The 27,990-nt window shown below is 42.5% G+C and overlaps 2 protein-coding genes across 3 annotated transcripts in view; both read left to right on the top strand.

The window, feature by feature from the left end:
• LOC128928912 (uncharacterized) overlaps positions 1-27,934 on the top strand; it is a 75,623-nt gene extending 47,689 nt beyond the window's left edge. The window contains exon 6 of the mRNA XM_054240627.2: positions 168-27,934. The gene's annotated coding sequence lies outside the window, so the exon portion shown is untranslated. The remainder of the gene's footprint in view (positions 1-167) is intronic.
• AQP9 (aquaporin 9) overlaps positions 14,760-27,990 on the top strand; it is a 44,680-nt gene continuing 31,449 nt past the window's right edge. For both annotated transcript variants that reach the window (XM_002753181.7, XM_017976610.4), the window contains exon 1: positions 14,760-15,088. In XM_002753181.7, the coding sequence (XP_002753227.1) occupies positions 14,978-15,088 (111 nt within the window). In that variant the 5' untranslated portion in view covers positions 14,760-14,977. The remainder of the gene's footprint in view (positions 15,089-27,990) is intronic.

Consider the following 27,990-nt stretch of genomic DNA (forward strand, 5'->3'; position numbering starts at 1 on the left):
ACCTTCTAAACCCTTCTAAGTTGTGCCATTTCTCAGTCTTTTATGAGGGAAAATAACTTCAAAATATATGTCAGGCTTTTAAATAACAAGAGTTGAAATAAAGTTAATATTTTTAGTTGAATACTTTAAAAAAATTTTTTTCCACTGAACTTTTTTTCTTTGTGTAGGTCACATGATGGACCATATTTCAGAACAGCTATTATCGGATGGTGGACGAAGGGCCAGAATGAAGGACACAGTGTGTTTTGAGGTAGATAATTGTTGGCTGAGAAAAGATGAAACAGATAAAGAGGAATTATTCATTCTTAGGCTCCTTCAGGTGTTCCAAGGAATGTATACGAAGCTTGTTTCCTCAGCATACTGGCTCATCCCCAGCGAAAGGATGATTCAAAATAATAAATGATTGTACTATTGGTCAGTAATGACTCTAAGACTTCATAAAGGAAAAACACTATGAATGATAAACTACACAGAAGCAAGTCTGGCAAAAGGGAGGAAATGACACTGGTGGAGGGAGTGAGATAAGAGAGCATTCTTGGCAGGGCAACAGTGTGAACAGGTGTAGAGTTAGGAGTGACAATGCATTCTCAGGGGAAGGACTTCGGATCCCGGCTGGGGAATGTTGGGGATGAGACTGGAGAGATAAATTGGGTCTTGCTGCCTGATGGCCTTTAATGCTGGGTGCAGAGAGTGGACTGATCTGATAGGCAACAGAAGACATTGTAAGTGGAGCAGGGGAATGGCAGGATGAGTGACATTAGAGAAATACCGTTCTGGGTTCTTAAAGAAACCAGTTAAACCAGCGGCTCGCAGCGTATCTGGGGCACTGACTGCTGAGGCAGATTGAATGATGGCCTCCACAAGATATTAACATTCTAATTCCTGGAACCCATGAACGTTACGAGATGGGGAGACTATCCTGGAATACCTGAGTGGGGCCAGTGTAATCACAAGAGTCCTTATCAGAGAGAGGCAGGAGGTCAGAGCGAGCAAGCAACGTGATGACATAAACGTGCGCTAGACTGGTGCAAGGAGAGGACCGTGAGCTGACCGATGCTGCTGGTCTCTGGAAGCTGGAAAGGGCAAAGGAACGGAAGCCTCCAGGAGCAGCGAAGCCCGCACAAAGCGTCGATTTTAGACTCCATCCTCCAGAACTGCAGGAGAATAAAGTTGTTGTTTTAAGCCATTAAATGTTCAGTGGTACTAGGAAACCGATACAAGCCTCTTTAAGAGGCTGATGAAAAGTATTATTTTACACAGGAAATGCGTGTATGCACACAAACACAAGAATTTTAAAAATAATTTCAGGGGTTTGTAGTCCCACTAAAGCTTATCTGTGGACCTTAGAGAGGGTGTTTAGTTCCCAGGTCATACCCTGGAGATGACCGGTTATTTTAATACCTACATATGTAATGAAAAGGTTAAGCCTGTGTCAGTAAGACAGGAAGAGAGAATGTAGATCTGAGAGGTATTATGAGAAAGGGCTAAATATGCAGTCTCAGGACAGGGCGACGTTAAAGGTGACTCCAAGATTTCAAACCTGGGAGGCCAAGAGAATTAGGCATGTTATCAAGAGATGGAAGAGGTTAGAGGACAAGAAAGTTTGCAGGGAAAAATGTGGGGTACAGCCTGTGATACAGAGCCTACCATTTGAGGTCTTCAGTTCACCTCAGGACCTAGAACCTCCAAGCAGAACATTCATGTGAGGCAAACCAGAGGCCAGAGCTCAAGCTTAAAGAGAAATGTGAGAGAATGAGCAAGAAAGAGGCCAAGAGCAGAGACTGGCATGTGGTTTCCTGAGCGAGGAACTGAACAGAGCCAGGGAAGGGACTGGAAATGGATCATCCTGGATGCCACAGAGGTGGGCGTGAGGATGGTGCCCCCAATCTGTAGCTACCAATTCCTCTAATTGATATAATAATTGACTCCTACCTGAGGTTCAACCCCAGGACCAGTTCAGTTCCCAGGAAGATTGGTAAGTTGGTCTTCAGCCAGAGGAATGCTAAGATGGAAAAATACAGTTAACTGGTTCAGAATCGGGGCCCAAATAGCAACAAACAACAGAAGAAAAATTAAAAAAACAAAGTGCAGGACAGCATCATGTGAAAAGGTACAACCAGAGCTGACCCAGGAAATTCCGGATATCTGGTCTAACTTTATTATGGCCAATGAGGTCTATGTCATCACTTTGGGAGTCTATAAAAAGTACCTACAATATGCAGAGAGCTTAAGGAAAGAGTCACTCTAAAGTTTGTGTAGAAAACATAGAACATTCATGAGAAAAGTATGAGCTCTGGAAACAGGAGACCTCCACTCAAATCAGGTCTCCTCCAGTTACCGCCCACTCAGGCAAACGTCCTAGTGCCTGGAAGCCCAGTTCTCTCATCTTAAGAACTGCAATAACAAAACCTTCCCTTACACAGATATTTCCAGAATTATGTGTGTAATATTTGTATGATAAATTATTTTTAATTTTCCATATTTGTGATTTTTTTGATATCTTAAGAAAACCTTTCTAGCTGGGCAGAGACTGCCCCCTCTCCAAGGGCTAGCCAGTTCCTAAAGATTAGCAGATGGCCCATGCAGGAGGATGTCTTTGATATACCAGCCAATCTAGAGCCGTACCTTCTCTATCTGGTCTATGCACTCCAAGAGGCAAGATTTCTCTGCCTTAATCATCCCAGGACCAGGCGCCAGGCAACTTGCCACCACCTGTGTAGCCTAAGACCCACTGAAATCATCAAAATAACCAGTGCTAAACTGTTCACCCTGTCCTGACTTTCCCTTCCTTTGGAAATCCCAGTAAAGTCCTGCACCTTTATTTGGGGCTGTGGGGGCTCACCCCTGTAATCTGAACACTTTGAAAGGCCAAGGGGGAAGGATCACTTGAGCCAAGGAGTTTGAGAGCAGCATAGGCACCGTAGTGAGACCTTGCCTCATTTTGTACAAACAAGGTCTCTACAAAACAATTAAAAAGTGGCAGCGTGTGGTGGCTCATGACTATAATCCCAACGATGAGGGAGGTTGAGGCAAGAGGATTGCTTGACCCCAGGAGTTAGACCTGCAGTAGCTTTGATCACACCACTGCACTCCAGCCTGGGGGACAGAGTGAGACCTCATCTCAAAAAAAAAAAAAAAAAAAAAAAAGACCTAAACCTTCTCCTCACTACTGTCGTCTGCCTCCTGACCACCCTAGTGTCTTTTCCTTGTATGTAGCACTTTGTGCGTAGCGTGACCTGCCATGTCTCTTGTCTCTAGGACCTGTGAGTATAATAAACTTTGTTTTTTTCCCTGATCCTCTCCCGTGTCTCCTCTTGTGGCCACGCTTGATTGACCATCACATAAAAGATTACGAAACCATATTCATAAAGCAAATTCGCGCGATACTTGGCACATAAAAAATGCACAATAAGGCGTGGCTGTTGTCATTTCTTAACAGACAGCTGCTAGGCGGTATTTCCTGGAGATGTTACACAGCACGATTGTGCTCCTCTTCCAATAACATCTTGTCTAATCTAATCTACTTCCACATCAGATCAAAGGTGTTATCCTGAAACCATAACCCACTCCATAGTACTGTGAAATGTCTGAGGTCGTGGTGCTGTCATGAAGAGGGGCTGCTTGGAATCTAGAAAAAGTATAGACAAAGAAGAGTAGCAAATGTTATGTCCTTCCTGTTTGTCACACAGACTGTGTTACATGAAACAATTCATTTACTCCTCAGAAGAGTCCCATGAGATTCGAACTACTATAATCTTCACATGTTCTAGAAGGAAACTGAGGTGCAGAGCAGTTAATAGCTTGCTCCAAGTTCCATACTTATTAAGTAGATAAAGAGAAATATTAATAGTAACCCAAGATCTCTAACTTGGGGGCTTTCGAGCTCAACCCTATACTCCTCTTGCAAGAGTAAGCAAATGTCTCTAGCATTGCTCTGGGTGATAGTCATGACCAATGAACACGATATTCTGATTCCTTCCATAGATAGATCCCCACAGGAGAAACAGGTGCGTCAATCATGTTGCTGTCTGAATCTTTTCTTGGACACAATGAGAGGAGGAAGGGTGCTAGAGTTTCTGCCACAGAAATGGATGGGGACAAGTTCCAAGAGTTATGTGAAGGACAGAAGCCAGGAGTCAAAGTCAGGTTGAGAACCAGGAACCATTCTAAAGAAATAGCAATCCCAAAGCAGATAGACTGGAAGGTGAAAAGCTGGCCGAGGAAAAAGGAATATAAAATGGAGCCACCAGACAGAGTCCTCAAGTTCAGGATGGAACCGGGAAAGAGAATCCCTGAGGGTGGAATGGGAAGCAAGTTCTTTTTTGAAGGGAACCTGCCTGGGGTGAAAGAAGCAGTTCCGTTATAACAATGAGTTATTAAGGCAGCCATTCCCTCTATTCTAATCCATGTTTTCCAAGCTTCCAAGTGATCTGGCTTCTCTGATAGACTTTACTACTCAAGAGGCACATGCTGATCAGCCGACAGGGCAATCCTGGCTGTTCTGTACAATGCACATTAATCAATGGTCATCCTCTTTGTTACTCAGTGTCTGGTGAACATTGTATCATGACTCGGTTCTACAGGACTCGGTCACATTTGGGCAACACAATAAGATTAAGCTTCCAGATCTGGGAAGCTGAAGATATCCTGGGTCTCAGCTGATTCCACGCAAAGGACAATCCAATCTCCTTTTGTAAAGAAGTTAATCAGTCTTACCTTAACATCTTTGTAGGGGCAAGAAGTTCCATAGAGTCTATGTACTAAGAGTTCATTTAATTCAATTGCACACAAATGAAATGACAATACTGTATTTCACAAGCAGTAGTGGCACCAAGAGGTGGCTGTGGGGCTTTAGGAATCTCCCAATTTCCGTCACCTCCTTCAAGCCTCGCCAACTTTAATGATAATGGACCAATTTTTGAGGTATGTGACCGATATTTACATAAGACTCAAATCTTATGTAAAGTATCTTCACAAAACAGTTCTGTGGGTCTGCATCACGCACACAACACAACTCCAAGGCAAGTCCCCCATCTCTTCTTCCAACCAGACTTTTGACCCTGAGGTCCCACTGTTCATGAGTGAAATCAATGGCAGAACAAGGATAGACAGCACATTCTAGAAGAAAGAAGATAGGACTAGAAATTAGGGGGCAGATGCGGTGGCTCACACCTGTAATCCTAGTACTTCAGGAGGCCAAGGTGGGTGGATCATGAGGTCAAGAGTTTGAGATCAACATGGTCAACATGGTGAAACCCCATCTCTACTAAAAATATAAAAATTAGTCGGGCATGGTGGTACACATTTGTAATACTACCTACTTAGGGGGCTGAGGCAAGAGAATTGCTTGAACCCGGTAGGTGGAGGTTGCAGTGAGCTGAGATTGCACTACTGCACTCCAGCCTGGGCGACAAAGTAAGACACTGTGTCAAAAAAAAGAAATTAGGATTGTTGATTCTGGCATTCTGGACTTGGTCCCCTGTGAGCTGACTCCAGGGAAGTCACTGAGCCTCTTCTGCCTTGTTTATGATAAAGGACTTGGGTTAGGTGTATCTTATCATTTTTTTCAATAATAAAATTCTGATTTTGTGAATCTCTCTGCAAGAAGGTAGATAGTGTATTAATTTCTTTGCAGATGTGTTTGCTAAACAAAGGGATTACTGCTTATTAACCAGCTAGTCCTCATCTCTGTTCTAATTTCACCCTGGGCTATCTGATAAAATAAAAGTTCTATATACATTTACCAAATTTACCGATGCTGTAAGTGATTTATTAACTGGATTGAAATCATCTTGAGAGCCAGAAATGCTTTTCATTTACCTTTCTGTACTCAGGGCCTAGCATAGTGCTAAGCATCCATGTATTCAAACAATGTTTGCTAAACTGAACTGAGCCAATATGAATTTTTAAAAACATAACATCGACAATATAGGAAGTCTATTCAGTCAATATGTTTCAAGAGTGGATTAAACCACTTTCAAAATGCCACTTTACCTCTTTCTTGTATCAAACATAATAAGTATTTTAAATTGTAGACAAAATGCTCATTTGAAAAGTGCTATTAACTTGCATTTGGTTTCAAATAGATTGCAGTTTTTCTTCATGCCCTTTAGTAGCACCAGATTTCAACAGTCTCTTGGATATCACGGATCAAACAAAAACAAACAGAAACAAAAGTGACTTGCTTCATTCGGTCAACTCACTTTCGCTTAAACAAATTTTCTCAGAGCAAATGTTTGGGTACACAGATGGCCTTCATCTTTGTACCTGAAAGATCAGAGAACTTGGATCATAGATCATAAAAGTCACAGAGTCAAGGAACCCCTTGGCAAGCACACCGAAGTCATGACCATGTCCAGTTCAGATCGCTCAGTGGAAATGGAGCTGACTTAAATGTTTTCCCTACTGTTTACACAATCATTAATTGATTAGCTACTTTGTTTCATTTTAACTGTTAAAGGTACTCAGGTTTGTGGGAATTTGATCAATTACTCTGAGATTCATCAACAAAAGATCTACCCGAGTAGGCATGGTCGAAGTCTCTAAAGTCTTTGCATTAAACCAGAGGTATTTCAGGGTGTTTTTGAGAGTATATTTCCATCAAGAAATACGGCATTTAAAAACACACCTTTCATTCACTGCCAAGAACAAAGCTTTTGGTACTGACTGCATAGCCTACAATGACTTCCTAGATAATGGTCTCTTTGAAATGGCATAATTTTGTTTTCAATTTTCTAGAAGTCATTGTAGTATATTTTCAACAGCTTGCAAGTTAATTTTTAAATTGTAATTATAATATAACCCTTGCTGGCTTCAGGAGACAAGGGAAGCTTTCCTTGCCTATATGTTTCAGTATCTCACGGAAACCTGTGGAGAGCTACAAGACATTCTTTGGGGAAAGACGCCATGTCTTTCCTGAGGATGAGGTAAAGGTCACCTAGCTGAGAAGTAGATCAGTGACCACTGCTGTTTCTCTCCAGTGCGTTACAAATACGATGGCAGAAGAGGATTATCTTGAAAAGAGGTAACAGTTGATTTTTGCGTCCTCTTTGCTCAGTGGAACAGTTGGAATGGAAATTTGCGAGTCACCTCTGGAAGGACAGATGTATGATCCAGCACCTTCATAGACAGGAATGTCAATGTAACCAATTGAAAGAGTGACAGTTGCTGGGACCCGAAGGAATCCCCAGATTCTCAGAACTATATGGAGCGTACACGGGACTAATATTCAGCAAGCAGTGGGCTTTGAGGCTTTCCACTGGCAATCTCGAAAAGCAAGAAATTTAGGGAACTTCAGTGCCTTTCTCAGGATTTCGTGTTCAGCAGCCTTGCTAGTGGGGAGATGGAAGTGGGAAAGTGCAGGGACTTACAGAGGATGGAAGCCCTAGATGTTTTAGTCCACTGTTAATGCATGGAACATGGGATTCCTCACCCCAACTCCCAGGTAACCTGGTAAACAATTTAGGCTCCTGAAATGCTAACATTGCAGCTCTAATACTAGGCACCTTATACACAGATGCTGCTGATACCCCAGCATCCAGGCACAGGCCTTTGTGTTTTTGCAGTTCTGAAGATGAGTTTGGACTGGTTCACTCCCACCCTGTGTGATCAGCCATGTGTGACTGGGAGATGCACGTGACTGGGCCTGTGGAGTCCACTCAGGCCAAGTGACAAAGACCAAGCTCTTGGCCTCAGCTTTACCCTCACAGAGAGCTGCAATTCTCCGTAAGGTAACGTTCCCAGTTATTTTACATAGAGTTATATTACACAGAGTATTCACTCTATGTAATGGTACCATCATAAAGACATTAGACAAAGTTGAACAAAAATTTTTTTAAAAATCATAACAAACAAAAATGTATGATCAAAAACATAAGCCAAAATGTCCTTTCAGTCTGGGCAAATGGGATTCCCCATGGTTCTTGAACAATGGCAGCAGGTACAATGGAGCAGGGTTCCAGAGTGTAGATCTGAATCCTCACTCTCCACTAACTGCATGACTTTCGACAGGTAACTCCCCTTTCGTGAGCTTCGCTTTCCTCAACTGTATGGCGAGGGTTTGCTTCACAACTTCTCATGTGTTTATTGAAAAATTAAGCATGATAATAGGAAATATGAAACTCAGTGGATGGCACACTGGAGGCATTGCCTTTAAATTAGGAACATAGAAAAATGGTCACTTTCATTATTATGATTAAATATTTTTATAATGGCTTCAGCCAATATGATAAGACAAAAAAATGAAAAAGAGAAGTATTAAAAGAATAGACATAAAATGATTTTTTGTAGTTCATATTATATTCTACCTTCAAAAATCTAAGAAAATAAACCAGTTAGGGCTTTTAATGTTAAAATTAACAGAAATCACATTCAAATTGGCTTTGAAAATATTAAATACTATTGGCTCATGTAATAGTCACAAGCCCTGGGGTAGAGTAGACCTCAAGTTTGGTAGACCCAGGAGTAATATCATCGGTAATGCAATCATGTCCTGTCTTTGTGCCCTGCTAAACTACATCAAGTTCTCCTCCCCACTGCCTGTCCACGGTTTTAGGATGGCTGTCTTTAATAGCCAGAAGCTTTTCTGCTCATATCCAGTGGATGACAGAGAACTGGGTTCTTGTATCTTTCACAGAAATGAGGACCTCATTCCCAAAACCCCAGCTAATCTCTTCTCAGATTTCATTGGCCCAAATTAAATCACATTATTTCTGAACCAGTCATGGTTTCAAGGGAGGGAAAATTATTCTGGTAGGCTTAAACTAATCAGTGTTTACCCTTATACCTGAGAACAGTCGGTCTTTCACCAAAAAGCCACAGTTGCATAGAAAAGAAGGTAGATATTTAAATGAAAGCCTGGTCCATTACAAGGAAGGTTTAATAGATGCCACGTAGAGAACTAACAACGTTAACTACGATATCAACTAGAAATCCATTTTAAACTATAGAGAAAGTTCATTAGAGTGCGCAGATAAAAGATACACACACAGAAATATAGTTTTCCTTGTGATGATCAGTTAGAAAACAGAATAAAAAAAGAGATCTCAACTAACTTCAAAAATATATACAAATAAATATCAAATGCCCAGAAATAAACTTAACGAGGATTTGGAAGAAACAAAGGAGAAAACAATGTTTCTTGACTTACAGGACATAAAGAATATTTGACTAAATGGACGGAGGGACTATATTTCTGGTTATGAAAACTCACTATTATAACTCTATCCAAAAGGTGAATGCCTTTTTAGGATTTATAGTTGGGATGTGATGGAAGTGAAAACAAAGATTCTGAAGTTCATTTAGCGAATATATGTTTGAAAACAATGAGGGCGACCTACCAGAAAGTCATTAAAACATATACCAAGACTAGAGTTATTAAAATAACAATTTTACTTCTGGGAAGTTTTTATATAGAAGAGATGGAATTTCAAAGCAAATAGTATTGGAATATTTATCAAAATATCGGGAAAAATTAGAGGCCTACTTTATAAATCAAAATATAGTCTAAAAAGTTAAAGATTTAAATATAAAAATGAAACTATAAAAATACTAGAATAAAATATAGGACAAATGTTAATATTCATATTATTTTGGAATAGTGCTAGTCTTTCTTAGCACAAATACCAAAGTTAGAAACCATACAGAAAAATATTTCAGAACTGTGTACATGAAATTTTCTAAACCTCTATATCATCATCAAATACCATCATCATAAGTTAAAGGATAAACAATTAACTGGAAAATGACTTGCCACATTTAACAAATAAAAAATTTATATTCATATCTTGTAAAGAACTAAAACAAATTAATAAAAAGTAAGCATTATAGATGAAAAGTGGACAGAGGACTTAAAAATAAAATATAAAAATATAGTTAATGAATTAAAGATGCTCAACTCCACTGTTAAGCAAAGAAATACATACTGAAACAATATTTTAACTGTTAGATTGTGAAAAACACTTAACAGATTTAACTTACCCAATATTAAAGAAAATGAGAAAACATCTTAACACACTTTATGCATACTCGAATTATTCCACTTCTAGAAAGTTATGCTAAGAGATATAGATACTCAAGGATGTTCATTGCAAAGTTGTTTTAATGAATAATTGGAGACAACCAATTGCCTATCAAAAGGAGTTTGTTTAAATCATTGCACCTTTGTACAAGGGAATATTACACAGTCATGAAAAAGATGAGTTTTACACTGGCATAGAAGGCTAAACAGAAACTTTAAAGTGGGAAAAAAATTTACCTAGTAAAAGTGGTATAACACTACTTTTAGGGTGAAGAAAAGAATAGATACTTATATATTATTAGATCTACTAAAACAAATTCTGCAGACATATATTTCAACTTGTTAACAATGTAACGTTATCTCTGATGATAGGGATTATGATAAATTTTTAAATTTTAACTTAAATACTTCTAATTTTTTTTCACAGTTTAATATGATTTTACACTCATGGGAAAAGGTTATTTCTTCCTCAAGTAGAAAAGAAAGTGGAGGAGATATTAATAGATAATTTGGAGTGAAACAACTCTGAGGAATGTTTTTCAGTATTAGAGAGACCTGTACTTCTTTTGGTCCTGAGGTGTTGGGAGAAAATCAATATTGGAAAGAGGCTGAGAAGGAAGGAAATGTTGATTGGCTGAGGTCCCAGAGGAGCTGGAACAGAACACCGACACGGGGCAAGCGCTAGGAAGAAGGAGGAAAGGAAAGGAGGACAACATAAAGAAAACTAAGGCAAGTTTTTTAGAAGTAAGGGCATAAAAGGACTTACAGCCAATGAAACCTATGTTTTCACCGTGGATTTGGAGAAAGAAGTAATCAGCTGAGTGGGAGGATCGGGACTATGTGACCGTATGGAAGAGGTATGTGGTTGCTGCTCACCGAAGAATGGTCTCTGAATGGTCGGGTATGCTTGTGAGATGCCTAGGCTCCATCCCAGATCTCCAGAACCAGTCTCTGAGGGAGGCTGATTTTAACACATTCTAAAGTCTGGAACCCTTGAAAGGAAAGGTTAACTAAAAGTATGGGGCCACTGCTGGTGCTATATCACAGTTATCTGCAATAGAGTCAGTCGATCAATACATTTATGATTTTCTTCAGCAACATTTAGCAGCCTGGGAAGAGAAAGTCTGAGAGAAATATAGATGGTCGGGCTATGCCCCGCATCAGGCCTTGGCAACATGGGTGTGGAAGAAAGTCACAGGTTCACTGGAACCTGAGAAGCTGCTAAGTGTAACCTGGGTAATGAATCACGAGGTAATAACCAGGTTGACAGGAAGGCTTTGAGGGACTGGAATTTAGAAGTAGGAGGTGTTGGGTAAGTGAAGTCGGGGTGAGACGTGGTTACGCTTATTAACACCAGGCTTCTATCCTGGGATTGCATGAGTGTAGGCACAGATGGTTACACAAGGCGAAACTAGATAGGCACAGAACAGAATGTTGGGGAGAAGAGAACGTAGGAAGGGGCAGAGCCAAGGGAACTCTTAATAAAAGAACAGCATACGCCAGCCCTGGAGAATTGGTATGGAGGTACACCCAGGAAAGCTCAGCAGCTTTAGAACCGTCTTTCCTCTGCGTGTTGGCAGATGCAGAGTTCGCTCTCAGATGTCCCTATGGTGTCAGCCGAAATTTTGGTTCCGTATCGTGCTTACAACTCTGTTCTACTCTATGGTGTATTCATTTGGCGGTCTTTGTTGCTTAGATCATCAATTCCTTAATAGCAGAGATCTGTTTTTCTCATTTTAAAATCCCCATTGCTTAATGCTGTGCCTGACACATGATAAATATTCAATGAAAACTTTTTCTGAATGAATGAAATTTAAAAGCTCCATCATGTTTCCAGCTAGAACTTTGCAGTCAGGGTATTTTGACCAAGGCCCCTCCCAGGTGGAAGAAGGAAGGAACGCTATTCAGTGCTTACCTTCTTAGGCCTCTTTTGAACACGTTAGGTGATTAGAACATTTTATTCAGTGAACATTTTGTATGGGTTAGCTACGTTTGTGGTGACGGAGGTGAGAAATGTGACCGTCACCTGAAAGTAGAAAAGAAAAAGAAAAAGGTCCCATCCTCCTCTACCTAGCCATGAAATGTTCCACATCAAACTCTCAGCTTTCTTCAAACTCTCCGTAAGGAGCCTCTTTACGCCAGGCTCCAGTTATCACCACTATGAGCACACAGACACTCCTTCTTCATCTGCACCTGCACCACTTCCTACTTCACATCGCTCAGAAGCCCCAGAGGCTCAACTCTGCACAAGCAGAATTAATGATCTTCCACTGCCCTTCGGGTCCTCTTCCAGGGCTTAGCAGCACCTTCCCCAGCAAGTTAGGAACACAACAACCAACCTTCCTCAGTCTCTTTTCCTCATCTCCCACATCTAATCCACCAAATTCTTCCAATTTTAAGATATAAAGAACTCTTGGTTCCTTCCATTTCTCCACTGTCAAAGCTACCACCCAGTTCTGGAATTCTGCAATACCCCCAAATATATCTACCTACGACCATTCCAAGCTCCTTCAAGTCCCCTCCGCACCTCACAGCCGGGAAGATCTTCTCAAAACTCTAATCTGATCGTGTCATATTTCTTCTTAAACCACCTCAGTGACTTAAGCTTTCGCCCTAACTACCAGTTGCAAGGGTCAGTACGGTCTGACCCTTGCCCACACCTTGGGGCTCACTTTGCATGCTGTACTCTTTCACTCTCTTGGGGACCAACCACAGCCCATTTCCCTCCTTCTCTGCTAGGCATCATGCTGCTCCCCACACCCCCTACCCCCAAACCCACTAAGGCCTTTGTACATGCACTTTCTTCCCCGCTTCATCTGGTTAGCCCCGTGCTTCCTTCTGATCTCAGTCCACACATGATTTCTTTGGAGAAGCCATAAGAGAGCTCTCCAACAAAGGCAAATCCTTTTGTTGTATTTGTTTATAGAAATATGGCCCCAATCTTTGTAGCATACGTCTCAGTTGTGATTTTAGATTTATGTGTGTGGGATCATTTCAGTTAGATCTGTCTGCTTCCCTAGACTCTAAGCTCTGTGAAGGGCGAGAACACTATGTGCCTTTGCTGAGTGCCGTGCTTGGCACATACTGAGTGTGCAATAAATAGTTGTTAGATGAGTGAATGAGGAGACCAGAAAACAGTCTTGCACATTATTAGCTGTAGTCACAGTAAGAAAGTCCTGTTTCTCTGGTCCGTCCACTGGGACGTGGTAATGGTTAGGTCATAGGTGGTTCTTCTAGACAATGGTATTCATAAAAACCTCACCAGGAATTAAAGCCGAAATGCTGAGGTTTTGTCCTCGTTCTGCAGTAGTGTGGCCTCAGGCAAGTTATAACTTTTTTAGGTCTGAATGCTAAATGTCAGCTACAATCAGTAGTCTCCCTCAGCCTCTGGCCTTTTACTGGCTGTTTTCTCCATATCCTCTCCTCCCATCCTCCTGCAAAGCCAGGGGAGGGCCTGATGGAGAGCTGGCCTCCCTGCGGGAGGACTGCAAGGAAGCACAGAGCGTGGGCACTAATTCCACAGGCCCACCTCGGTAACCAGAAACCAGGCCGACCTCGGTGACCAGAAACCAGGCCCACCTCGGTGACCAGAAACCAGGCCGACCTCGGTGACCAGAAACCAGGCCCACCTCGGTGACTAGAAACTAGGCCCACCTCGGTGACCAGAAACCAGGCCCACCTCGGTGACCAGAAACCAGGCCCACCTCGGTGACCAGAAACCAGGCCCACCTCGGTGACCAGAAACCAGGCCCACCTCGGTAACCAGAAACTAGGCCCACCTTGGTATTCAGAAACTAACGCTGTATTCTCTTTGTGCAGACAAACCAGTTTTGAAAAACAAAGCTTGACTATTTGGCAGGACAGGGAGCTGGTTCTGAACACAGTTTGTTGCTGGCAAGGATGTGAATTCATCCAGTTTAAAGGGTCTAACCTAGGAGCCCTGGTTGGGTGTGTATACTGGCTCCCTTTCCTGTTTGATTAGGATGATATACACTCAGATTGATCTCTTTCCAGCTCAGTCATCTCCATACAGGAAAGAATTTCAAGCTGCTACTGTTTATTTCCTATGTATTATGTCTAAACATTTCATGGTAAATTAAGAAGAGTGACTGTTTTCAGACTGGAATGCTTCTTCAGAAGAAACCCAGAAAGGTGACTCCTCTGTCTTTCTGAATCATGGATCCTAAAGTATCCTCAGTAAATGAAAGCCAGTTTCCTAACCGAAGAGGCGACTCCATCCTGCCCCATAGACTTGCAGTGTGAAGCTTGCAGTGGTCTCTCTGTGTGTGATGTATTCATCTCTAGGAGCCACTCTGTGGCTCTTACTAACCTCAGAGCCATGTCCTGAGGTCACTGAAATGATACTGGAAGACAACAGAGTGGTTCATCTTACAGGATGAGAAATCTAGATTTTCTTCAAATTCTTCATTTTGCCTAAAAACCTTTTTCGGAAGAGAATGTTTACACTGGATATATCCACACCTGATTTGGTAATTCCAAAGTACGCCCCAACCACCCAGTTCTGAATGAGGAGGAAAAAAAAAAATCAGAAGCCTGCAATTGTGTAACATGTAAATCTCTTCTGGACCAGGGCCCATCACTGTGGTTTGGCAACACCAGCAGCACATCTCTTTTCTCGTCTCTTGAAAAAAAAAAACCAACAGAGAAAAAGGTACCTTGAAAATAAAGGTAATGATTAATCTATCGGACACCAAAAGGATCATTTTCGGGATTTCGGGGTGTAAGTCCCCGATTCAGACAAACAGCAGCGAGCAGGGAATGACAGTTCCAGCCGCAGACGATTAAGCCAAACGGCATTGGTACAGCCAGAGACTCTGACCAGACATCTCCAGCAATCTGTGAGCCACTGTCAAAACGTCCGTTTTCATGTGGCTGCGTAAGTGAGGGCCACAACAGGTAGGCATCTGTGGAAACGGGAGTCCTCAGAGAAGCCCCAAAATGCAGCCGGAGAAGTCAGAAAAGGGGAAAAGCTTCAAGCAGAGACTGGTCTTGAAGAGCAGCTTAGCGAAAGAAACCCTCTCTGAGTTCCTGGGCACGTTCATCATGATTGTAAGTATGTCCCGATTTCCTAAATTCGGACCCAATAACAGCTGCCAGGCTGGCAGCGGAGAGTTTTGTTTGGCTTTTCTTTAAGTTAGCTATCAAATTAATTTTTTCTAGGAAATAACAAGTTACAAGAGGCTGTTTGACTATTTAGTGTCCACGATACTAAGTTTTTCATTACTCATTGCATTTATCCACAAAAGTTGATGGGAATAGAAACCGGGGAGTGAGGGAAGTGCCTTCTTTATTTCAGTATTACTTACACTCTAAAATATAAGTGTGATTTGTGATTTAAAAGTCCATCGTTAGACATTTTTTTCATTGATTAATTGATTTGAACCCTGCTTGCTTCCCCTAAGCATTGGGGTGACTCTGTCACCTGGAATGAGCATCTGTAGTTAATAAGTATGGTTGGCAAAAATATATATATATATATGGATGGCAAGAAGCGGCTCAGTATGGCAAGTGCTTGACAAGTGTCCTGTCAGATCACTTGATTTTTAAGAAATTAAAGACTGCTCTAGGTAGAAATAGTACACCAGGCAATAGTCCAGCTTTAGTTTTGTATCATTTTTCCCTCTATTTAAAGCAAAGTAATCTCTAAAGACCTTTGGAGATTTATAAGACAATTACAAGGACCTTCTAGATACAAAGGAGGGAATACTTCTAAGAACCTCTTGAGGATTTGTCCAGAGATTTACTCAGCTATAAAAAGAAACTGGAAAGTTTACTTATGTGGTCTGGGCTTTCATTTTGCTGCACATTCTAGCATTCTCTAAATCCTGAAATTTTAGCTAGAGCCAGGCCGTTCGTGAATAGAAATATATTATCATGTGGCAACTATTGATTTCAACTGGTTCTTTTAATCCTGCTTAGGGATTTCCTATTCCAGGTATAAATAATTTCATTTTTCTTAAAGTTATAGAGAACAGCTCCTAAACTCTATGCGTTAAAATTCTTTGCTTTGGGCAAATACATAATAATTTAGAAGAATAGGCTTGGAATACATCAGCTAAGCCAAGGTTGAGAAACACTGAACTACTGTAATGTGAAGAGAGAGTCATGTTTTCTGGTCTCTGAGAAATGCATTAGACCAGGTTAGTTAAGTATTTTCAGGGAGTTATGGACAATTTCTTGCTCTCCTCATCTTCCCCTTGGCATCCATTACTAGCTGCTCTGTCCACACTCACTCTCATGATGTAGTAAGGGAGGTAGAAGGAAAAGAGAGATGAAACCCAGTGATTCTGAAGATTCCCAGTCGCTGCGTACTGGAAAATCTTTCTCAGTGAGACTGAGATTCCTGTGTCGTGCGACTTGACAATCTGGCCCCAAAGAGGAGAGCAGTTGTCAATACAGACTGATTCCAACCCCACAGTGACCAGTGGGACAGAAGAGTGAAGCAATTCAGTCACGGTTCTCAGTGACCTGCAGAAAACAGAGGGGGAAGTGAACTACACATCCCTTTTTTGCAACCGAAAAATTAAAAACCCTCTTTATTTCTTAACAAGAACCTGTTTCATCATCCCACGCTTTCTGAGTTGAAAGTGAAACTTGCTTTCACCGGTTCACCGCTCACCTCACGCGGCTGGCCTGGTGTCTCCCCACTCTGCAAGGTGGGGCTGAATCAATAACACCTTGATATTGTCTGTTGAAAAATGAAGCCTCGTTTCTTCTGGATAAAGCCAAACATTTCCTGAATTATTTGATTTCCATTTATACCACCCGTTTATTTTCTAAAGTGAACCCTGATCAAATCTGCAACCTCGATTATCATCTTCAGCTTTGCTGCTGCTTGCGGCGATGTATAACCCAAAAGCTCTCGCGCAAACACAATTTTTTTAAAGCAAGAAATCGACGTGCTTTTGCTCCAAGTTTATCTAAAGTAATTGTTTCTGCGTTACTAGAAAATGTGCATTTTGCCTTGTACTTCCTAGTAAAAAGCTTTGTATAGTGACAAGGCAAAGGGCCGGGGAACCTGAAAAAGATGGCAGAGGATAAGAAGGACTTAGTCCTTCAAATATGTGAGACTGGTTTTTCCTCCGACCTTGGGAATCTGGTGCTATCGTTTTCCCCTCCTTTGAAAAACTGCTCCTATGGGAATCATCGCAAAGGAATCCACACCATGATATAAATTAGGGGTCCCCAGCCCACAGGCCATGAACTGGTACAGGTCTGTAGCCTGTTAGGAACCCGGCTGCACAGTAGGTGGTGCACAGCTGGTGGTCAAGCATGACCCCCTGAGCTCCGCCTCCTGTCAGATAAGTGGCAGCATAAGATTCTCAGAGGGGTGAGACCCCTGTTGTGGACTGTGCAGGCAAGGGATCCAGGCTGCACACTCCTTATGAGAGTCTCAGGCCTGACGATCTGAGGCAGAAGCGTTTCATCCTGAAATTACCCCATCCCTGTCTGGGGAAAACTATCTTACATGAAACCAATCCCTGGTGCCAAAAAGTTGGCAACAGTAAATGACTGATAAGGCCTACTGGTGGCATTAAGAGAAAAGAAGGTCCACGAAAAATTCTTTGTAAACTACAGCTAAAAGCAACAATAATTAAGTCATAAGCCAAAAAGCTAGCTCTAATTTGGCCTTTTACTCATTGCGACAGGTAGGCCTTTTACCTTTACTAGTGTTCAGGGGAAAATTGCAAAGCAAAAGGCTGATCTCTCCTTGGGCTGAACTTCACAGAATCTCTAGTCATGTCTAGTCATTGCTCACATGTCTGTGCTCACTCCTGCTATGCTATATACTCTCCTCTCTCTTCAAACTCTTCAGGATTCTTTGATACACAGCTCATCTTATTGAAGAAGCTGAAGTGAAAAGACCAGCAAGCGGCCATATTTCCTCCTGAGGTGGAAGGACAGCCTTCCAGGGCTGGACTTTTGAGTAGGTGACATACTGTGCAGGACAGATCCTAAGTTCTTTTCTCACCCTGTCTAGCTTCCACATTAGAGGTCTCACTTTTGGCATCTCTTAGAGTGGAAAAAAATGCATGTTTTTCTGCTAAAAGTAATACCCTTGCTCTGAAGGAAATAGAAAGGAGCCACCCGGGAACACGGACTATGGAGGAAACAGGGAAGTGGGCATTAGAGGAAAGAGGAAGAAGTACAGGGATAGTCGGCTGTATGTGTGAAATGTTCCCTTCTTCCTGCTCCTGCCTTCCTCCAGGACTGGGTGAGCAAGCGTGCCTCCCTGCTGGGGTCACAGAGTTTGTCATTCCATTCCGAGAGGATTCTCAGTCAGATATGCTAGTTATAGACACTCTAGGGCTTTGCAATTATTATTAAAAAGTTTGCTCAGATCTTGAAGTAGCTCTATTCTATCTTTGGGAGATTTTGAAACAAAAGACTATATGGTCAGCATTTAGAGTGAAATCAGAAAGTTCTTAAGCCAAATTAAAGGGCATAGTACAGGACAGTTTGGGTCTAATACATGATTTGGAATCCCCAGGTACTGGCAGGAGAGCTCTGAGATAAGGGTGGGCAGAGATCACTGGCCCTTTTTATTGATGGAGAAGCTGAGCGCAGGCTGATGAAATCACGCATCCCAGGAATCAGCCCAGAGTTTGGCTGCCCTGCCCTGGGCATACACTCGCCCTTGGACTTCCACTGGGCGCTTCCCCAGACAGGACAGAATGTTCACTCATCCAAAGAGGCGTTTCTGTTTATACGTTTCCTGAAGCAAGAGAAAGGAAATCACCTGTATTTTGCCAGATGGAAAGAGAAGAATAACATAATTCAGAGACTTGAATGAAAGAGCCAGACTTCATGTCTTGACTCTAGTCATCCCCTAATACCATCATTTGATGGGAATTAACTCCTTTCATGTGAAATCCCAAGAGAAACTGGCAAATTTTACAACCTAAAATACATTAGCAGCGTCAAAAGATGATTTTGCGGAACAGACGTGATCGCGGTGGGAACTCTTTATACAAGATCTGCTAGCCGAGGCTTGGGACCTCTTCACCACCTACAAAAAACACATTCAAACCTCAGATAACACCAGGGTTCTGAGGTGGCTCAGACGTGTCTTCACAGCTCTGATAAACACACTGACCATGCAGTGCACTGTTTTTCATCTAGTATTTCAATTACCAGCTTCTCCTCAAGACCATTCTTTTGGTTCAGAGCAAAGGACCTATAGGAAAGTGGGCCTCAAGAGACCCCATAACTTCTCTTGCTTTTTTTTTTTTTTTTTTTTTTTGAGATGAAGTCTCACTCTGTCACTCAGGCTGGAATGTAGTGGTACCATCTTGGTTCACTGCAACTTTCACCTCCCAGGTTCAAGCGATTCTCCTGCCTCCGCTTCCCAAGTAGCTAGGACTACAGGTGTGTGCTACCACACCCAGCTGATTTTTGATTTTTAGCAGAGTTGGGGTTTCACCATGTTGGCCAGGCTGGTCTCAAACTTCCGACCTTGTGATCTGCCTACGTTGGCCTCCCAAAGTGCTGGGATTACAGACATGAGCCACCGTGCCTGGCCCCTCTCTCTTGCTTTCTGGCTCAATGGCTCCCTGTTCTTTCTCTGTTTCCTCCATGCTTGGTTCTTCTAGCTTGCTGTTTTGCAAAACTGTCCACTTCTCCCAGCCTAGGATGCCCAGGACTGAGGGTCACATGGTCCTAGAGCTGTCAGTTGGCCAACAGATGATAGATCAGAAGCCCCTGCTGTCAGCAGTGCCCTGGCGAGGGAACAGATACCCACAGTCTCACAGAATTTTATCAAAACCTCTCTCCACCACAGCAGAACATCAGATAACTTCTGCAGTCAGTTTTACCTGCCTCTCGTCATTATGATTTATGTTCAGTGCTCAGTCCTTCAAGGATTGGCACTTCTGTGCTTGGGAGTTCTGTCCCTTTACGAATGTCCAAGGTTCCAAATCTGAAAGTGGAAAGTGCTAAACACAGGGGGTTCTCCTTGGATCCTTGGCATGAAGCAGGAGTTTACAGACCCCAGGCTCTCTCCTGTCAAAGATGATGACGAGGACAAGAGGGGGCAAAGGCGCTTAACACGGAGCATACTCTGTACCGCAGACACATTCATCCTTAAGCTAAATCTAAACTAGATAGAATGAGGTAAAGGTATTGCTCTCATTTGATAGATTAGGAAATTCAGGCTTAACCACAAGCAAGCGTGTGGTGGAGCTGGGATTAGAATCAAATCTCCCCTGTTTCTCTTAACCACACTGCAGTTAACATTCTACTGTATGCTTCTGAGCTTTCACTGCAGTTGCCGCTAAGAATATATATTATAGTTTCGTATGTTTAGAAATGTGCATACATAGCTTCAGAGCTTACACACCATCTCCAATCGAGATTTTTCCTCTGAGACACTTTCTGAAGTTTATTGATTTGGGAACAGGTATGGCTTATATAGCCATCACCCTGTTGCTATTGATGAAAATTTTAGCAAGAATTGAAACTATTTTTGGAAAGCAAGAATTTTGAAATGATTTTTTGTCGTATTTGCTTTTGGCTCTTAAAATCTCTACTGTAAGCTGCGTGCCGTGGCTCGTGCTGTAATCTCAGCATTTTGGAAGGCCAAGGCGGGTAGATCACTTGAGGTCAGGAGTTCAAGACCAGCCCGGCCAACAGGGTGAAACCCCAACTCTACTAAAAATATAAAGATTATCTGGGCATGGAAGCGTGTGCCTGTAATCCCAGCTCCTGGGGAGGCTGAGGCAGGAGAGTCGCTTGAACCTGGGAGATGGAGGCTGCAGTGAGTCAAGACTGCACCACTGTACTCCAAGCCTGGGCAACAGAGCAAGATTCCATTTCAAAAAAAAAAAAAATCTCCACTGTACCTGAGGTGACACCTCATTTCAATTTTTAAAAAGTAGTTTCTTTGTTTTCCACTTCAGTAATTTCTGCTTTGATCTTCCCTGGGCCCTGCTATCGAGTTAATCAGCTTTCTCTATTCTTCCTCTTCTCCTCTCTGTGCCCTTTCGATTACGCATTTACCCTTGGGCCAGGGGCAGTGGCTCCTGCCTGTAATCCCAGCACTTCAAGAAGCTGAGGCGTGTGAATCACCTGAGGTCAGAAGTTCAAGACCAGTCTGGCCAACATGGGGAAACCCCGTCTCTACAAAAAATACAAAAATTAGTCACGCATGGTCATGGGTACCTGTAATCCCAGCTACTTGGGGGGCTGAGGCAGGAGAATCACTTGAACCTGGGAGGTAGAGATCGCACCACAGCACTCCAGCCTAGGCAACAAAGGAGACTTAGGATCAATTTTTCTTCTGAATACCACAAAAACCTTAAAAAATCCTAATTCCAATCAACCACTCCAGCTTGCATGTCATTATTGTCTAATATTTAAAATTTTCCCTCATTAGCATTTTTATTACTGGTGTTTTTTTTTAAATAGATACTTATTTTTATTTGCTTATTTTAAAATGCATTCCTGTCATTTTCTGGTTTATTTGCTAATCATTACTGCATACACCTACTACTTTTCTTGGGGTCTATCTCCTTCTTCCTGCAGTTCTTCCTTTAGAAAATGTTTTAGGAAGGGTGTGTGACAGGTAAACTTTCTCAGCCTTAGTCTGAATATGTCTATTTCATGCTCAAGGTTGAATGATAAATTCGCTGATCAGTTTTAGGCTGATGATTATTTTTGCCTGTTATTTTTCAGGTGTCATTCCGATGTCTCTGTTATTGCTGTTGACAAGCCTGTTGGTCGCATTTTTGTTCTTAATAATCTGAATTTTTCTGGTAACTAGTAAGAGTTTCATTTTGTCTTTTATTTTGAAATTTTACTATAATGTGACTAAAGATGAATTTATTTCTACTGCTTAACTCACTTTTCATCTTCGATTCAAAGAGGTATAATTTTCACCAGTTCTGGAAAATTGCCATCTTGATTACTTCATCTTTCTCCCAGTCTGTTGACCTTTTAGAACTGGTAGTATATTTGTATACGAGTTTGACTGTCATTTTTTTATGTGTCAACCATTTTTTCATATTTCTCTCTCTTGTTCTCTTAATCCATGATGAATTTTCTGTAGTTGTCGTTTCAAATCTATCTTTCAGTTCACCGATTCCCTCTTCGGTTCTATCCAAGCTTCTGTTTAACACATCCATCGAGCCTTTCGTTTCATTATGTTTTCATCTCTCTGTGTTTTATTTGGTTCTTTTTTTAGCTCCTTCTCTTGTGGGCTTATTTCTTTCATCTCCTGAACTCACCACATCCTAATGTGTTTATAATATTCTAAAACCGTTCTGTCATCTCGAGTTTTGGGGGAGCGGATCATTCTGCCCCCCCCCCAAAAAAAGAGATCTATGGACTCTTATTCATAAAGGATCTTTTCCTTTAGCGTTTTATACATCTGTACTGTAAATTCCTCAGGGAGATTTATTTATTTTTCCCTGTGAGACTTGCACGTGGCCTAAGCTGTGAAGTTGTTCTTCCAAAGCTTGCATTTCCTTCTGCTGGGTTCCCCAGGTATATCGCCAGCCAGAAATTATTACCATGAAGTAAAAAACTGAGAAGAGGCTCACGCCTGTAATCCCAGCACTTTGGGAGGCCGAGGCGGGTGGATCACAAGGTCAAGAGATCGAGACCGTCCTGGTCAACATGGTGAAACCCCGTCTCCACTAAAAATACAAAAATTAGCTGGGCCTGGTGGCACATGCCTGTAGACCCAGCTACTCGGGAGGCTGAGGCAGGAGAATTACCTGAACCCAGTAGGTGGAGGTTGTGGTGAGCCGAGATTGCGCCATTGCACTCCAGCCTGGGTAACAAGAGCGAAACTCCGTCTCAAAAAAAATCTGAGAAGAGAAGCCTGGGGGATGCAGGTTCCTGCTGAAGAGCACTTTCCCAGAAGAACGGCTCTCCGCCCTTTCCCCCCAAGTGGGATGATGTGTGATCATGGATGACTAAGAGACCCCATGCTTCCTACAAATGAAACCAGCTCTGTTGATGTCCTTAGATTTGAGTCAGTAGCAGCTAAAGGATAATTTTCCTCAGCCTTCTGCCTTTCGGCAATGACTGCATAGGACCAGCTCGCCTGGGAAACCTCACAGTTCCAAGGTGCTTGGCAGGAAAGTTCGCTCCGGATCACTGATCTAAACCCTGCAGACTCCTGGAGCCAGACTCGATTCTGCCCAACAGGATTCTGCTTCTGATTTTGAATTTGCATTTTACCCAGAAAACTCGCTGTTTTCATTGACTTTCAAAGGGGAAGTGTTTTTTTTCTACTTTCCAGAAGTGGGTTTGGTTAATTTTGCATTTGTGACAAAGCCCATTGCAACATGTTCGCGTTACTTGACAAGAAGGGAAAACAGAGTAATGAGAGCAGAAGTCGGCCCTTCTCTCCTCATCAGACCTGTGAAAGTGACCTAACACCCCACAGATGGTTCACAGGGCCGAGGCGGTCCAGCCGTGAAGAAATTAGGTACCCACTCTACCTCCGGCAGGCACCTAATTTCGTGTCTGGGGTACGACTGCTGAGTTCACTGTAATTTCTAAGCAAAGCAAATGACTTAAGAGAAACTGTGCCAGCGCGGTGTGCCTGCCCTGCCCCCTGCTCTTTTCTCTATCTTGGCAGATTGGCTGGTCATGCCAAGACCCAGGCCTAGAACAGTCAGTCAAGACCATAAAGAACTTGAGGGCTTAGTCCCTCTCAGCCACATGCCTTAGAGTCTGTCTGGAAATTCAAGCTTTCTTATAAGAATACCTTCCAAAAAACCTATGCTTCTATCAGCAGGTGATTGGTTAAAGAAATGGGAGTACATCCATGCAAGACTCCCCTTTGGCCATGAAATAGAAGGGTTATGTGCTAATATGAAAATAAGCTATTCAAGTAGAAAAAGCAGGCAGAAATGGTATGTGTTAAATACCCTCACCTGTACACACACACACACACACACACGCACACACACACACAAGGCACATGCACACCTTTTTGACAACACACCAGAAAGTATTGATATTACTTAACTGTGGAGAATAATATTTAAAATATGGGCTGGAAAGGAAACACGTTTCTTATCTTTTATTGTATACCCTTTTATAATTTAAAAAATTGTACATATTCATGTGCATTTTCTTCACCTGCTTCCTCCCCATGAGAGAGCTCACCCAGCAGACTATGTCTCTTCAAAGCATTTTTGTAGGGAGTTACTCAAAATCTGTTCTGAAAAGCGCTAGTCCCTTAAGATGCAAATAAGAATTAAGTGAAAGAAAATACGTGGTCCTTCCAAAACATGCTTGGGAAACACTGGATTAAACCCAAACAAGCAGTTTTCTGAACTGCAGGAATTGTCAGAGCCTTTAATGTTCTCTGTAAATCTCTAAAAGGGGAACAGAATGTAAAGCTGTCCTCAGCTCGACTTAACCACAGACCCCTTTTTTGAGGAGCACCTCATGGGACTGATGATCTGTACAATACACTTTGAGATTTGCAGACCCTGGAAACACATGAGTCCTCAGAACTCCTCCGTCTGCAGAGATCTCCCAGGTTGAGAGTGACGGGAGGTGGCCTTGACACTGTGGGGCCCTGTGGGTAGAGGGAGAACTGTCCCACTCACACACAGCCCACTCAGAGTCACGGTTATCCTAAAACAGACACACACAACTGAAATAAGTAAATGCTTCATTAGTTTCTTATTCTGGTACTTGGGATGGTGATAAGTTCCCATCCAGGTCGGCATCTAGGATGAGTTGAGCAACGTGAATGCCTGGTGGGGTCAGAAAACGAGGGCATTGTTCTTTTCAGCCCCGTAGTGAGAGTCGAGTTCAATCACCTCTCCTTTCTGAGCCTGAGTTGGTTCTTGGTGCTTTTTTCTACTTGGAGAGCACTGAAGCTGGCCACGTTCCCGTTCACCTGGCTCTCAAACGGCAGATTCCTCTCTCTTTATGAGCCCGCGCTAATGTCATCTCTTTTCAAGTACAGCTGGTTCCTGGGTGATTGATCTTATCCTGATATTCTCTCAGGCTGCATGCCACCACATACTTTATTTTTAACCAGAAGATCCAGGTTCCATTCTTAGTTCTTTGTGACTACTTTTGTTATGACCGAGAAAGTTTTATTTTGCAATTGGAAAACTAACTGACGGGAAAGCTGTGCGTAAATCTGCACACTGTGCTCATAGAGGGGACAGGCTGACCCACAGAGGCAGCGGCAGTGGTCACAGGAGGAACGCTGGGATGGGAACGAAAGAATCTGGCTCAAGATTCCGAAACGGAGTTATTACCAGTGCTACTGTGTCAAGTCGCTCAGTCTTTCAGTTTTTACCTGGGGATGAAGTGTACTTACAGAAGGCAAGTGCGTGAGAGCACCTGGCCGTGGCGAATGCTTCCTCTTTCATTCACCTGCTGGTCAAAGTCATGTGCAGTCAAATCTCGGCCCCAACACTTCCCACTTATGGGAATGTGAGCAATTCTCTTAACCTCTCTAAGCTTCGGTTTCCTAGTTTGTAAAATAGAGACAGGAAGAGGGCTGGACTCATAGGCCGGTTGTGAGGACTGACGGGCTAACGCATGGAAAGTGCTTCACTCATAAAAATTACTGAATATAGATTCGTTGTTATTATTATCTTTACATGTTTAAAAGGCTATAGTCACATAAGCTGAATAGGCAGAAATAAATGGGTGGAGTAGGATGGATGGAGGACTTCTCTGACACATACCTACAGCACGGGCTGGAGGGCCACGTTTGCCAAGAGGGCTGTGCTGACAGATTGCCGTGGATTCTCCTTCCTCTCCAGTTACAAACTTACAGGAGCAGGGAAGCCTCTGGTAAGAGCGACAGCAACTCCCTTCTCAAGAATGGGGATTCTGTTTTTTGGAAACACTATGGCCACCACCTTAGAGAAAGTTTTGCCTATAGGCAGTCCTTCCTTTGAAGGTGGCCACAGATTCTTTCACCAGGAGGTAGGAGGCTCTGCTGCATCTCACCCCAGATGTGTTATCACCACGGTATCTGTAAGGCCAGGAAATCACCGGCACCAAAAGCGTAATGGGTTCCTCTTCCCAGACTTTAAGACTGGGGTCAACAGCTCCAAAGCTAATTGAGACCCAACAGTCAACACATACGAGTGATGCGGGCACAGTGGGGTTGGGGGAAATCATAGTGTAAGCCCCGGCTCAGAGGGCACTGGTCATTGAGACCCTCTCCCCTGTGGCCAAGCAGGAATGGAGTAAGGCTTTACTAGATTTCCCAATTTTTTAAGAGTGATCAGAAATCCATAGACCTGTATGTATTTTTTCTATTTTTAATGCTAGCAATATATATTTTTTAAATTGTAATTACCCTTTTGGCAAAGCAAAGCACATCTATGAGTTAATTCTCCTGAGAGACTGCCTCTAGGCATGGGACCCCAGTCTGACTCCAATCTAAAGAAATCCTTAACCACATTCTACACAGACAAAATATTCTCACCAGGAAAGGGCAAATGAAGAGACTGGGAGGGTCTAAGCCTTCCATTTGGTATCATCTGTTTATAGGAAGCCTGGCTGTTAAAAATCAAATTCCCACATATACAAGACTGGGGAACTTTTCTTTCTCCATTTACCACCTGGCAAAACTGGTTGAGGCAAGAGCATGCAAACCTTTCTGATTTGGGAAAGAGATATCTTGATCTCACAGCATCTTAATCAAGCTTTTCATGAGGCCTATTTGTTATGCTCTCACGTGCCTGGATTAAAATAATCTCAGATTTCATAATGTTATGTTTGGTGATTCCATCAAAACGTGGGCAAAGGATACGAACAGACACTTCTCAAAAGGAGACATTTATGCAGCTTGAAAACACGGGAAAAAAAGCTCATCATCACTGGTCATTAGAGAAATGCAACTCAAAACCACATTGAGATACCATCTCACACCAGTTAGAATGGCGATCATTAAAAAGTCAGGAGACAACAGATGCTGGAGAGGATGTGGAGAAATAGGAACACTTTTACACTGTTGGTGGGAGTGTAAATTAGCTCAACCACGTGGAAGACAGTGTGGTGGTTCCTCAAGGACCTAGAACTAGAAATACTATTTGATCCAGCAATCCCATTACTGGGTATATATCCAAAGGACTATAAATCGTTCTATTATAAAGACACATGTACATATATGTTTACTACAGCACTGTTCACAATAGCAAAGACTTGGAACCAACCCAAATGCCCATGAATGATAGACTGGATAAAGAAAATGTGGCACATATACACCACAGAATACTATGCAGCCATAAATAAGGATGAGTTCATGTCCTTTGCAGGGACGTGGACGAAGCTGGAAACCATAGTTCTCAGCAAACTAACACAGGAACAGAAAACCAAACACCGCGTGTTCTCACTCATAAGTGGGACTTGAACAATGGGAACACATGGACACAGGGAGGGGAACATCACACACTGAAGCCTGGTTAGGGGTCGGGGCCTAGGGGAGGGATAGCATTAGGAGAAATACCTAATGTAGATGATGGGCTGACAGATGCAGCCAACCACCATGACACGTGTACACCTATGTAACAAACCTGCATGTTCTGCACATGGACCCCAGAACTTAAAGTACAATTTAAAAAATAATAATTTGGGGTACTGATCAAGTGACTTAATAATTTGAGAAGACTTAAATGTCAAAATAGCCCTCATCTTCTTAGTAAAACTGGCTTACAAAACCATACCTCCACGTGCACTTTCTCTGGTCTTAAATGCTTAAGCCACTTGTTAACAAGCTTGTAACATTAAATGACAGTGCCACCTGTTATCTGTGGTCCTCTTGTGGTTCTTAGCATTTCTAGTTTGTACTGTGGTTGTGTATCTTTCCTCTCTAACTGGCCAGCAAGTTCCCGGAGAACCTACGTCTGATTATTTGTCTGATGCTTGGCACTTCAAATGTACATGCAAACAGAAAAATGAATGAAAAAAGGAAGGAATAGTGGCATGGATGCCAAATTCCAATTGGAGGTGCT

The sequence above is a fragment of the Callithrix jacchus genome, chromosome 8, assembly GCF_049354715.1.
Source record: "Callithrix jacchus isolate 240 chromosome 8, calJac240_pri, whole genome shotgun sequence".
NCBI lineage: Eukaryota > Metazoa > Chordata > Mammalia > Primates > Cebidae > Callithrix > Callithrix jacchus.